Source organism: Tenrec ecaudatus, chromosome 9 (assembly GCF_050624435.1).
Source record: "Tenrec ecaudatus isolate mTenEca1 chromosome 9, mTenEca1.hap1, whole genome shotgun sequence".
Taxonomy (NCBI): Eukaryota; Metazoa; Chordata; class Mammalia; order Afrosoricida; family Tenrecidae; genus Tenrec; species Tenrec ecaudatus.
Window position 1 is genome coordinate 29384882 of NC_134538.1, and position 14961 is coordinate 29399842.

At 39.4% G+C, this 14961-nt stretch overlaps 1 protein-coding gene and 1 pseudogene across 3 annotated transcripts in view; both read left to right on the forward strand.

Annotated features, from left to right (window-relative positions):
- The window catches only part of TJP1 (tight junction protein 1), a 430437-nt gene that overhangs the window by 16152 nt on the left and 399324 nt on the right, over positions 1 to 14961 (forward strand). For all 3 annotated transcript variants that reach the window (XM_075557953.1, XM_075557954.1, XM_075557955.1), the window contains exon 2: positions 1064 to 1196. In XM_075557953.1, coding sequence (XP_075414068.1) covers positions 1064 to 1196 — 133 coding nt within the window. The remainder of the gene's footprint in view (positions 1 to 1063; positions 1197 to 14961) is intronic.
- The window catches only part of LOC142456726 (farnesyl pyrophosphate synthase pseudogene), a 124747-nt pseudogene continuing 110860 nt past the window's right edge, over positions 1075 to 14961 (forward strand).

Sequence of the window (14961 nt, forward strand, 5' to 3'; positions counted from 1 at the left end):
AAATTGAGCTTCTCTGTTGTCTTTCCAAAAATGTAGTCAGTTTGATTCCATCAGATGAGGCTTACCTGTATAGTTTCCATTTATATTTTTGAAAAGATATATTTTCAATGAAGAAGTTGTTGGTTGTGCAAAATTCTGTTGTGTGATTTACAGCTTCGTTTCTTTCACAAAGTCTATGTTTTCCAACTACTGATCCTTTTCGTTGTTCCCAACGTTCACATTCCTATAACCAGTAACTGTCAAGGCATCTTCATGACCTGTGCGGTCAGTTTGGGACTGAAGAAGTTGGTTGTTGTTAGGGGCCATCAGTTGGTTCCAACTCACAGTGACCCTTTGTGTGATAGAGCAAAATACGGCCTAGGTTTGTCCCAACCCCACAATTGTTATTAGGTTTGAACCCATCGTTTCAGCCATCTGTCAAGTCATCGCTTGACTTCTTTTTCGCTGATCCTTTGCTTTGCCAAGTATGATGTTCTTTCTAGGAACAAATCTCCTGGATAGCATATCCCAAGTAAATGACATGAAGTTTATCCTCTGTTCTTGGGAGCATTCTAGATCCACTTCTTCCAGACAAATTGGTTTGCTTCTCTGACTGTCCACAGTAATTTCAGTATTCATCACCAAAACCGTAATTCAGATACATCCATTCTTTTTTAGTCTCCCTTACTCAAAAGCATTATGAGCAGCATACATGGGCATTTGCAGTGGATGCTATCTTGTACGGGGTGTGCAGACCCGGGCTGAACGCTTGGGCAATTGCTGCTTCAGATGGGAAAAGAAGATGCCCTAGAGCTGATTAAGTTGTAATTGCTTCGTTGATGACTACAGACTTTTGTTGAATCTGGACTTTTGTGGAATCTTAATATTAGGGTGTCTGAACTCTTTCAAAAATATTTCTAAACTGTGAAGTTAAGAAATACTTAGAAAAGATAGCTGATACACTGTGGTCCTACTGGTCTGGAAAAGTATGGCATTTCCAAAGCTCTTCTCAAGTACATTCTTGCTTCATACTTGGTAAATGCAATCTTTAAAACTGTCTTACACACTTTTCTATTTCTTACAGGGTAACACCATCCTCTGAAAATGCTAGTGGTGCTACTTCTGGTGTCAGCCAAGGAAAACCTTCTTTAAGACGAATAAAAGGGAGATTACACAGAAGTAAAAGCCTTGATAGCTTCGATTTCTGTGAACTCACTGTAAGTGGATTGTTTAATACTTTTCTCATTTTTTAAAAAGAAAGTGAACATTTGAATTTAAATTTTTTTTTCAGAAAAATGTAACAGGGCTCTTAAGCTGTAAGTGTTTTTAGTACAAACTGTAGGTTGCCTATCAGAATGCTTTCTTTTCTTTCATGATTATGGGATTTTTATGATTATGTGGCGTGTAACAAGTTACAATTCAGGTGGAAATGCTCAGCTTACAGTTGTTCAGTCGGGGCATGTTATAAAGTTCTTTCAGGGATACTAATAAATGCCCAGAGGTGGGTCCCATCACTGAAACAGTCAGCTTCAGCTCAGTGGGTCAGCTCCCTGGATTAAGTGCCTAGAGGTACCCTATGCCACAAACCAGCCTCCTGCCCCAGACACTGAGCTTTATTGCTCTGCAGGCTGGGACACCTTACTCTGTCTCCTACTCTGCCTGGGGGTTCTGCTGCTGCTCCTTTGTCACTGCTCTGATGTCAAAGCTACCTGCATTAAGGTGATTCATTTCACAGGAATCTCAGTTCCAGAAGATAGACTCCACTCCTGTTAACACTGGTACTGCAATTCCCCCTCCTGCTTTGGAGAGGGCTCATTGTATACTTAGCAGGATGACCGGCATAATGAACTCGGTTAAGAAGCACTTGCAGCTGAATTCTCAGTGTCTTCTCCCACTTCTTTTACCCAGGCCCATCAGGAGAACATCATTTGCTAGAACTTACAGAGACTGTGGCTAGAAGGGCCATATTAAGTAACTCACTGCCCAGAGACCCATTTCTTTATTTACTACCCAGTTTTTCACTTGCCTACAAGGCATTGGAAATACCAACTGGGTCAGACACACCTCAGTCTTCAAAGTCATTTTTTGGCTTTTTTTTACCCCCTTGGATACAGATTTGCCCAAGGCAGTGTAGCATTTGATTCCCTGTTATTTCCAGAGTTGGTCATGAAACCCAGGGTTTATACTTGCTTGCTCCTATGTGACATGTCTCTCTGGACAGTGTGCCAGATGGGTCCATTCTGGCCCTAAGCACACTCCCCCACCTTGATGAGTGGGACCTGGGTCTTTACAAATGCACAAAAGACTTCCCAGGCACCTCCCAGACAACCTGGCCCTCACTGTTTGCCCCCAAACCATTGCCACCTCCTGCATGCAGCCAACAGCCAGGTGTGCCCTGTAAAGACATTTTCTCTGGTATCCGCCCTCCCCCATCCCAAGCCCCAGACTTAATCTCTCATTTTAGCTCAAGGGAGCTCCTGGGTGATTGAATAGTTACGCAACTGCAGACTGAAAGCTTGGAGGTTTGACTTCACCTTGAGGAGCTTCCGAAGAGGGACCTGGCAGTCTCTTTTTGGGACTTCACCCATTGAAAACCCTATGAGTACGGCAACTGGTCCACCATCCCCATCCCTCTCAACATTAGACACACCTTCAACACGGTCTTCCACTAAGATGGCTGCAGGTCTTCTGCCCGGTCTTTCTCATTTTGCTCAGCAAAAAGCAACAACTTTTGTCAACGTTGTTCTGTTTCGTTCCTTTATTAGTGGCTAACACTTAAATTATCACATGTCATTCTAGGAGCTGGGATATTTTAGGAGCCTTATGGCTCAGAGGGTTAAGTGCTGGGTCAATAACTCTAAGGTCAACAGTTCAAAACGACCAGCTGTTCTGCAGGAGAGAGATGAGGCTGTCCACTCCCCTGAAGATTCACAGCCTTGGGTACCCCCACGAGCAATTCTATGCTACCCTGTAGGGTTGCTATGAGGCAGTAGCTACTTGATAGCAGTAGGTTTTTATCTTGTTTGCTTTGAGATCGCTTTGATTTAAGAAACAGGGGCTGGGCAGGGTGCTGGTGGTGGTGTGTCAGGGAGAGCGATCTGCGTGATGAAGGTATTACTTTATTTGACTTCTCCTCTTGAAGGTTCTGTCAGCATTTTGTAAATGCCGTAGTGACATCATGTGCCGATTCCCTGCAGGTGTTTGAACACCCTCACTTCCCACTGTCCTCCTTGATGGTTCTGTTCCATGTGATTGCAGGTGACAGTAAAGCTGAGAGTGGCAGGGGTTATGGCGGTGGGGGTGTGTGAGGGTAGGAATTCCTGGGCTGGGGGGGATACCCGGTTCTGATATCCTCCTGTGGAGCTGCCAACTGGGTTCAAACCCTTGACCTTTCAGCTTGCAGCCGAGTGCTTTACCACTGGGACACCAGGGCTCTTTCTCACACATGCTAGAGAATGCTTTCTTAACTGGGATGCACATTTATGATAAATTCTTTATAATAATGATTCCTCTTTAAAGACCAAGATAAACCCTTTCTGAATGCTATACGAAAAATCGAATGATTTCCAAAGAGAATTAATGTAACTCTCTTAGAAAATCTCAAATCTCTGTGCTAATGTAAATAGCAACTTTAGTATCTGATTGATCTGTCGCTCTACCTCTGGGAGTGCCAGAAATTAGAATTACTTTTAAGATGATTAGAATAGATCTCGATTTAGCTAATGATGTTCCGTTTTTCTTCATTTTAAATAGATAACATTAGTGATCACACTTTCCCCCTCCACAGTCATGGTTGAATTCATGCACATTCTTGGAAGAATCTAGACATTTTCAAGCCTTTCACCTTATCCTAGTCTGAAAAGATAACACCATAGTGAAAATAATAGGGTTTTCTTTACTCTGAGAAAATTTTATTTAAATTTCTGTACTAAAAGGTTCAGTAGCAAATGAAATACTATTTTGGATGCTCAACAGATCAGGCATGTTTTTATTGGCCCTCTTAGAGTTCTTATAAAAGTACCATCAATCTTGTTGTCTTATAAAATTGTATTAAAACATATGTAAAAAAAAGTAAATTCTGCTTTTTTTGAGGATATATGACTTTTGCATCTTTTACAAATAATTAATGGAAACAAAAGTAAACATGTACATCATCTACTTTTTCTCAATTATTTTACTTAAAAGTATGCTTTTTTGTACAACATATAGCTAAAACAGAGAAAATAGAATGAGGGCCATCTCCGACTTCCTCTGGCTACACAAGGGAGAAAGGAAACCCATCTCCCCAGCAGCCCAAGACCAATTGCCACAAGGCATAGGTTAGACATGCTTCCACTTTCCATCTTTTTATCCTATTCTCACGCTAACCATTCCTTCCCTCTTACTCTGCTTCTCTGTGGGGCTCAGTATTCTCTTTTAATGGATACATGGAACTCACAGACAATTCACATGATTTAAGGGATTTATTAGGGAAGTTAGCAGGCTACCACAGCCAGGATAAGAAAATATTAAGGATATAGTTATTGGTTCACAGCAACCCCTTCCCTCAACTAGCAACCATGCCTCTTGTCCTTATCCTCTCAGCCACATGGTCCCTTGATTTCTGCCTTGATCTGTAGACCAAGCCCACCTGCCACTCTACCTTACTGTCCCTCTGTCTCTTTGCCTTGCCCTCAGCTTCCTGTGTGGCTCCTTTGTTCTATTCTCTGGTCTACATGTGGCAGCCTCTGGTGCTTTTAGCTTTGGCCCCTGCCACTTTCGGCAGGGAGACATCCCGAACATAACCTGCTAGTGGCTCTTCCTTGATGGTCCCAAGAAGTCACTCTGTCCCAGCTTCAGAGATAGCTCTCTTATAGTCAAGAGAAAAACAACCTAAACTTACCAGTTCCATCTATTAATGTTTCACACACATTATTTGCATAGTCTCACCCAATTACTAGGTGGAAATTACAGAGACATGAATAGAAGTCCTATTAAGAAATTTCCCTTCACCAGAGACCAATCAACCAATAACTGAAAAAAGGAGTAAACAGACAGTAAATTGTCCTTACTGAGCATAATCAGATTATCAGTCTGAAATTTTATAAAATATATTCACTTGTTCTGATTTGGAAAGATTTAAAGTCTTTGTGAATATGACCAAAAAAATGTCTTTATCCATGTAAGCTTGCCTTCAGTTTCCCCCAAATAGAAATGTATTATTTCAGCTCTGAGAAAAAACTATAAAAATTTGTCTTTTTATTGTGATTAGTGTATTTTTAAAATATTATTAGAGTACCAAAAATAATTTTAAAAAGAAAAGTAATATTATTAGAGAGGAATTACTGAAACCCAAATGAAGGTCAAACATGATAGTGGGACAAGAGGAAAGTAAAAGGAAATAGAGCAAAGAACTAGGAGGCAAAGGACATTTGTGGAGGTTTAAATACAGGTATGTGTATATGTAAATATACTTAGATATAATGATAGGGAAATAGATCTATGTACAAATATTTATATGTTAAGTATTAAGGTAGCAGATGAACAATGGGCCTCTACTCAAGTACTCCCTTTGTTAGTCCATGTAGACTAGAGAAACAAATCCAGAGAGACGCTCATGTGTATAAGGAAAGAAGTTTATATCCAAGAGCAATTGCGTATTGAGAAGACATCCCAGCCCTGTCCAGATCAAGTCCATAAGTCCGATATTACCAAGCTATGAAGTCCTCTTCAGACCCATGAAACACATACAGTGACGCTGAATGCAGGAAGATCACAGGCCAGTGAATGGGGAGTCTTGTGACTCCTGTGGTGTTGTAAGCATTTCAGCATTGGCAGGGTCTCCACACGGTTTCTCTGGTTTCCAGGGCACAGACTATATTAGCATAGCACCATGTGTCTTGTCAGTAGAGCGTCTCTCAGGGAGTGAACAGAGAGAGTGTGTTTTTCTGCTCCAAGGAGATAAAACAGGAGTTCCCAGAATCCTCAAGAGAAGGCCATGCCCACACAGAGGCCTCATTGGCTATGACCTGATTGAGACTAGACTCCACCCCTTCACTCTTAATCCTCTCAAGTCCCAAATTGACACCAGTTTATGTAACTACCACAAGCCTCAAAGCAAGAACACTTTGTTCTAATAACCTGGTATTCCATGATGCTCACCTTCCCAACATATTGTGGAAGACAAAATGGGTGGATAGCAAATGTGGTGAAGAAAGCTGGGGTGCCTGGCTATCAAAAGATATAGTGTCTGGAGTCTTAAAGGCTTGAAGATAAACAAGCGGCCATATAGCTGAGAAGCAACAACGGCCACATGGAAGAAGCACACCAGCCTGTGTACTCATGAGGTGTCAGTGGGATCAGGTATCAAAGATCCAGAACAAAACATCATATCAATGTGAATGAGGGGGAATGCAGAATGGAGACCCAAAGTCCATCTGTACACAATTGGACATTTCCATTACAGAAGGGTCACAAGGAAGGGATGAGCCAGTCAGGTTGCAGTATAGCACCGATGAAACATACAACTTTCCTCTGGTTCTTTAATGCTCCCCCCCCCCCACTATCATGACCCCAATTCTACCTTACAAACCCAGCTAGAGCAGAGCATGTACATGGGTACAGATAAGAGTTGGAAACAGGGAATCCAGGGCAGATAAACCCCTCAGGACCAATAATGAGAATAGTGATACCAGGAGGGGAAGGGGAAGTGGGGGTAGGGAACCGATCACAATGATCTACATATAACCCTCTTCTAGGGGATGGACAACAGAAAAGTTGGCGAAGGGAGACATCAGACAGTGTAAGACATGAAAAAAGTAATAATAATTTACAAAATATCATGGGTTCATGAGGGAAGAAGGATAGTAGTGCAAGGGGTAAAAATGAGTTGCTGATACCAATGGCTCAAGTAGAAGGAAAAAATGTTTTGAAATTGATGATGGTAGCAAATGTACAAATGTGCTTGACACAATGGATATATGTATAGATTGTGATAAGAGTTGTACACGCCCCCAATAAAATGATTAAAAAATAAATTATTGTCTATTTCTTGCCTCATTCTATGACAATCTAAAGCAAAGAAGAAATAACACTTCTGATGGTCTTTACTGTTTGACTTTATCTCAAAAGTGAAATAAATATTTTGGTCTCCTTGGAGATAAGGTATTTTGACATTGATATTTAAAAAGAAAATAATAAACCTGATTTCCAAACATTAAAAAAGGAAATATATAGCTCAACAGCTTGACTTTGCCAACTTTCTATGATAAATTTTGCAATCATTACTGTAATATAAAGAATATGTGGAAGCATCTATAGAAAGGAGTTAATTATTTTTCCACTAATTTTTATTATTTTTATTGCCTTTAATAAAAATATCAGTGATAGGCTTTTAAGGAAAAAAGTGATAAAAAAGCTTCATAGAAGTATTCAGACTTAGGTTTCTAATACATTTGATTTTATAATATGATCAAATTACAGAGAAACCAAGTTGTTTTTTTTTTGTTCCCCTCCCCCCCTGAGAAACCAAGTTTTAAGTCATTTTGCAGAGAGGTATACAGGGAAATATTTGGTAAAAAGTCTGTAATAATTTCCAATCATACAGGAATAAATAAATAATATATTCTTTTTATAGCATAGCCTAGCCACTATCAATATCGCTTTCTAAATATTCTACACCTACTCTTTACTTTTATATTTACAACAATACATTTTTATAATTGCAACAGTAGTAAAAAAACAAGTGACTCTTTTGCACATTAATCATCTACCTTTGGCAGTAATTACTGCTCAGCAGGGATGTGAGAGTAGTGCTGGTTGCGGTGGCTATGATTTTGTATCAATCTCACTGCGCATGAGCTTCAGTCGTTTGGTTGTGATGTAATGATATAATTTGGCAGTTATGTACTGAATCTTCCAGTTATATAATATAGTCATCATTTTGTGATCTACTATGGTAATCTTCCATTTTTGCATAATGCTGATTTTTGCACTATGATAAGATCTCTAGGACCTAGCCCTAATAAGTGAGGAATGGTTGTATTTTTTAAAAGACTGACAATTCTGCCATATTATAATTATTGTTAGAATTTGTAAAAATTTTAATTAAATCTATGACTTTCATTGATTGCTGAAGTAAATTGAAAACCTTGAAGTAAAATTTAGGCTTGTGAAAGATTGATTGTAAAATCAAGCTTCCATATGCACATATGAAAAGCTGTAAAAAATTAAAAGATAATGAGATTTTTTCATAAAATTTTGAAGTGTACTCATCAAATTAGCAGGACCAAATAAATCTAATTTATGTTTACATTGAACGTTTAATTTCCAAAATTTCTGTTAGGAAAAATTTGATATTTTTTCTTTGGCGAAATCATAGTAAGTTGAGCAGGAGATCCACTTGCAGTGGCTTCGTGGTCCCATTTTTTGGCTAAAAATTGGAGACTGTTGGTTGTTTTCCCTGGTGCCCACATTGGTGCTGTTTTTTGCCTTTCAGCTCTCTCTGTGGAGATTAAATTAGATGATGATTTTAATTTATCTTTAAAAAAAACACTGCTTAAAAATTGATTAGCCCCCTACTTCCTTGAGGGGGCTTGAATCAACCCAGTCTCTAGTTCTCAGGAGTACATGGTAAAGTTTTCTTAGACAAGTCCTAGACTAGATAAGTCTGTACTGAAGATGTGTTTTTCCAAGAAATCCTGAGCCTTTTATGAACCTTTAATGGATCAACTGTTATCTAGCCCTATACCGCCGAGTGCTGCGTTTTCATAACATTTCATTATAACATTTATTATAAATCCATGAACGATGCAACAATTTGGTTACATTTAAAAACCATTGCAGCTAACTCTGACTCTCACTCCCTCTGCCACTGCTCTCCCAAGAAGAAAATAAAAAATTAAAATAGATAATTTTATATATTTAAATATATTTTGGTTGTTATATATGATAATGATGAAAATAAAGAATAAAAACAAAAATTTTTCCCTGAAATTAAAAATCCAGTGTTATAAGGCTAAACATTTTTTTTTTTGGTGTGTGTGGGGGGTCATGGTGGTAGTGAACTGATCATATTGCTAATCAATGTAAATCAGTAAAATAGCTGTCTTTAGATTTAGTTTATGATGGCTCAGTTCATTGCTCTTCCATTTCACCTTGGTGTCATTATAAGTTTAGAGCTATCATATTGCATTTTCACTTATTTTTATATTAATATTTATGTAAAATCCCATAGTTCAATCACATCAAACAGACTTGTACAATTGCCCCCTCAATCAGTTTCCAAACATTATTTTTCTACACAGACCCCTTGACGTTATCTCCCCTCACCCACTCCTCAACCACTGAACCCCCCTCCCACTGAAATTCTTATTATAATTGGTGTCTATAGGTTTATCAATCCTGGGTTTCATATATTGAAAAATAGAAAAACATATAACACAACTTCAAGGGGGTGATCTCCAATGACATGACACCTCTGAGATACATCCCAATATGGACAAGAAAAAACCAAATAGAATAGAACAAACCAAAGATACAGGCAACTTAAGAATCCAAATCGGGTCCAGCATGCATCTTAGTGGGGAATCTACTGGCAGTGTTTTAACTGCTCAAATCAAATTTACAGCTTTGATCTTCTGTGTCTCCAAAGCTCTCTGTTTAGTAACCGCTTTCCTCCCATCCCTCAACTGTAGATGGAGGGAGTTCTCCAGAGACTCATTTCCTCTGAAGTTCCACAAATGAATCTTGGCTCCCACCATCATCCCTTCCGTACACTGGGTTCTCACAATTTAGCCTTTGATACTAGTCACTCCTTCGACTACGGATTATTGGATTTACCATCCTCTGGTGACTGCTGATGGTGTGCTTCTTCCATGTGGACTTATGTGACGTCTTACTTACATGACTGATTGTTTGGAAACAAGTCTTTAAGACCCCAGGTGCTAGCCAGGCACCAGCTACATTCTTGACCACATTTTGCTATAGCACCCATGTCTTCTGTGTTTTCTCCCTGAGGGCGAGTACTGAACAGGGCTATGATGTAAGGACTAATTGTTCTGAAGTTGGAGCTAGGATGTAGTGTGAGCCCAAAACCTATTCCTGGATCCATGTTTGTTTTTGTTTTCCTTTTAATTTGTTATTACTTGGGGGTTGATAACAAGTGTCATATCATTCCATAGTTCAAGCTCATCAAACACTTTTGTATTATTGCTTCCATAATCAGTTTCCCAACATAATTTTCCTTCTTGGTCACATTGATATCATTTCCCTTATACCCCACCCCTATATACTCCCCCATCCCCTTGTTCTATTTGCTGTTCCTATAGACTCATCATTCTGGGTTTCATTTACCGAAAAACATAAAAAACAAATAGCACATCGTACATTTTCGCTTCTGTCTTTTCCTCCCTCTTGGATTCTAAGTACTTATAGGAGAGAATTTTAAGTGATGGTTTAAAATTTTGCTGTTGTTTTTGTTAGGTACCATAGAGCTGGTTATGACTCATAACGACCCTATGAACAGCAGAAGGAAACATTGCCCGGTCCTGCCCCCTTCTCATAATTATTCTAACATTTGACCCCATTGCTGCAGCCACTGTTTCAATCTATCTAATTGAGAGTCTTCCTCTTTTTTGCTATCACTCTCCTTTACCAAGCATGATGTCCTTCTCCAGGGACTGGTCTCTTCTGACCACATATCCAAAGCATGTGAGACAAATCTCATCATCTTTCCTTCTAAGAAGCACTCTAGTTTTACCACTTTCAAGACAGAGTTGTTTGTGCTTTTAGCAGTCCATGATGCTTTCAATATTCTTCTCCAGCACCACAATTCAGATACATCTGTTCTTTTTTTCAATCTTCCTTATTTATTGTACAACTTTCACCTGAATATGAGACAATTAAATACCATGGTTTGGGCCAGGCTCACCTTAGTCCTCAAAGTAACATTCTTGCTTTTCAATAAATTAAAGAGGTTTTCTGCCCCAGAATAATCCAAAGAAATGCATGATTTTTAAGATCATTTTATTGGGGGCTCTTAAAATTCTTGTTACAAAGCATACATCAATTGTATCCAACATATTCATACATATATTCCATCATTCTTTTCTAGACATTTACTTTCTATTGATCCCTTGGAATCAGCTCTCCCTTTTTTCCCTCCCTCCCCCACTCCCACCAGCCCTCATGGCCCCCTGATGTAATGCATCCTTTAATCCCTTCAACGGCTGCTTTCATGAGCATTGATTGTGGACCCGAACAAGACAAAATCCTTTCCCCCATTTATCATGATGGTCCAGTTGTGAGGATTTGGGTCTTCTTTACATTGGTTGTCATCCATATGAAGGCTGCGGCCCTCGATCTTCATCAGCATTACAAATCTTCCCTTTCAGTAATCAAGATCATGTCATCTGTATATCACAGTTAATAAGCCTTCCTCCAATCCGTCTGCCACATTGTTCTTCCTATAATGCACCTTCTCTGAAGATTTTCCCTGCATACAGATTGAATAAAGATGGTGAGAAGACACAGCCCTGGTGCACCCCTTTCCTCATTTAAGACACAGCCCTCCCTTGTTCTGTTCACATAACTGCCTCTTGATCAGTGTACAAGTTCCGCATAAGCACAAGGAAGTGTTATTGAATTCCGTTCTCCTCAAGACTATCCACAGTTTACTATCACCCACATAGCCAAAGGCCTTAGCATAGTCAATAAAACACAAACAAACATCTCTCTAATATCCTGTGCTTTCAGCCAAGATCCGTCTGACATCATCAGTGATACCCCTTGTTCCACTTCCTCTTCTGAATCAGGCCTGAGCCCCTGACAGCTTCCTGCCAATGTACTGCGGCAACTGTTGTTGGATAATCATCAGTGAAATTTAACTTGTGTTTGATCTTGTTTTATATTTTATAAATGAAAACTTTAGTTTGAACATTCTTTTGGGTCTCCTTTGGAATGGGTACAAATAAGAATCTTTTCCAGTCAGTTGGCCGAGTAGCTGCTTCCAGGTAGCCTGGCATAGACAAGTGGGTGCTTCCAGTGCTTCACCAGCCTGGGGAAGCATTTCAGTAGGCGTTCATCAATCCCTGGAGCCTTGTTTTCAGATAATGCCTGCAGTGCAGCTTGGAATCCTTTCTTCAGGTCTCGTCATATGCTACTTCCTGAAATGGTAGAATGCTAGCTACTTTATTTTTGTACAGTGACTCTATGTATTATTTCTATCTTCTTTGGATACTTCCTGTATCATTTAATATTTTACCCCCAGACTCTGTCTTTTTTAAAAATCATTTTATTCGGGGCTCTTATAACAATTCATAATCAAGTATATCAAACACATTTGTACATATGTTGCCATCATCATTTTGAAAACATTTTCTTTCTACTTGAGTCCCTGGAATCAGCTCTTCTTTTTACCCTCCCTCCCCCACTCTGCCACCCTCATGAACCCTCGATAAATTATAAATTAGTATTATTTTCATATGTTCATCCTCCTCGGGGGCGGTGGGGTTATACGTTGATCATTATGATAGTTTCCCCCTTCCTCCCCCTCCCCCTCCCTTCCTCCTACTCTCATGGTGTCGCTACTCCCATTACTGCTTCTGAGGGTTTGTCTGTCCTGGATTCTGTGTGTAGAGAGCTCTTCCCTGTCAGATTTGTTAGGTAGAACTGGGGTCATGATGGTGGAGGGGAGGAAGCATTAAAGAACTAGAGGAATGTTGTATATTTCATCAGTGCTATACTAATCCTGGCTGACATCCCTTCCTATGACCCTTCTGTGAGGGCATGTCCACTTGTCTACAGGTGGGCTTTGGGTCTCCACTCTGACCCCTCTCATTCTCATTGATATGATTGTTTATCTCAGGTCTTCTGATACCTGATCCCATCAATACCTCCTGATCACACAGGCTGGTGTGCTTCTTCCATGACCCACAGACTCTGAATATTACAACTCAGCGCTTGAACTTTTCCTTGAATTCTTTCAGTTAAGATAGACTGAGTGTGTTCTTCCATTCTTGTTTTTTAACTCTAGGGGTGTGCATGTTGTATTATAATATTTGACTTGTCTTCTTGAGCTGTCCCTTTGAAATTCTCAGTTCAGCTTACTAACTTCATCATTTTTTTCCATTTGTCTTAGCTACTCTAAGATTAAGAGCAAGTTCAGAGTCTCTTCTGACATCCATTTTTATCTTTTCTTTCCTGTATTTAAAAAAATTATTTTATTGGAGGCTCATATAAATCTTATCACAATCCATACATACATCCATTGTGTCAAGCACATATGTACATTTGTTGCCGTCATCATTCTCAAAACATTTGCCTTCTACTTGAGCCCTTAATATCGGCTGCTCATTTTCCCCCTTCCTCCCCACTCCCCCTTACCTCATGAACCCTTCATAATTCATAAATTATTATTATTTTGTCAATAAACGATCACACACCCTGCCCAGTTTACTGCCTTCCAGGCCAAACGGGAAATGTGGTGCTCGATATTTAAGGACCTGGGACCCAGAGAAGACAGGCACATCCTGGAGGAGAAGACTGGCTCACAGGCACCCGTTTCTTCTCAAGTTATTTTAATTTATTCTTTTAAAAAAAGGACTAAATGTTATTATTGAGAGTAATTCAATAGTTTCTACATGTGGAGTTTAGTGATATTGTTTACATTCTACAAGTTGTAAAATAATTCCCACCCTCCTCTGAGTTGTTCCTCTTCATTAACATAAAAGCACTGCCCTAAAGGTTCCTATGAAATCTTTCTAGTAGCTCTTGTCAATTTAAACTCATACAGGTAGCTCCTAAAAGATCGTACTGCTGTAGGTATTTTGTTGTTGTTAGGGACCATAGAGTCAACTGTGACCCATGGTGACCCTATGCACAACGATGAAACACTACACAGTCCTGTGCCATTTTCACAGTCGTTCCTACACCTGAGCCCATCAATGCAGCCTCTGTGTCCATCCATCTTGTGGAGGGCCTTCCTCTTTTTAAACAACCACCCCCCCCCCCCACACACACACACACTTTACCAAATGTAACATCTTCTCCAGGACTGGTTTCTCTTGACAAAATGTCCAAAGTATGTAAGGCAAAGTCTTGCCCTCCTTTGCCTCTAAGGAACATTCTGGCCTTATTTCTTCCAATGCAGATTGGTTTGTCCTTTCTTCCCTTCTTACACTATGATCTTTACTTTTTCCCCCTGTCTTTTTCATGACCTTTTGCTTTCTTTAAGAATGGTGGTCTTGATGGCTTCCCACAGCTCAGCAGGTCTTCTCTCATTAGTGTTCAGTGTGTCAAATCTGTTCTTGAGATGTTTTTGAAATCCAGGTGGGATGGACTCAGATCATATTTTGACTCTTGTGGATGTGTTTTAATTTTCTTCTACTTTGTCATGAACGTACATATTAGCAATTGATGGTCTGTACCACAGTCAACCCTTGGTCTTAGGTTCTGATATTGAGCTTCTCCATCATGCCTTCCCACAGATGTAGTCAATTTGATTTCTCTTTATTCTGTTTACTATTTTTGCTTTAATGTTTAAAGTCCATATGTTGCTGTATGGTGTGGTAGAGTAATTTTTTTGTGGGTGGTGTTGGAAAAGTTATGTGTTCTTAAGTCACTGGTTTTGCAAAATTTTATCATGTGATCTCCAGCTTCATTTCTATTAGCAGGCTCTTATTTTCCAAGTACCGTTCCTTCCCCTTTGTTTCCAACTTTTGCATTCCAGTCACCAGTAACTATCAGTGCATCTTGATTGCATGTTTGATCAATTTCTGACTGAAGTCCTTGGTAGAATTAAATGTTTTCATCACTAGTTTTTTGTGGTTGGTACATTAAAAAGTTAAAAACTGGTTGTATTGATTGGATTTCCTTGAAGGGGGATAGATATAATCTGATTACAGGTAGCATTGTACTTCATGATAGATTTAGCAAGATCCTTTCTGACAATGAATGCCACTCCATTCTTCTTGATTGTGTTATTCCCAGCATAGTAAATCATCA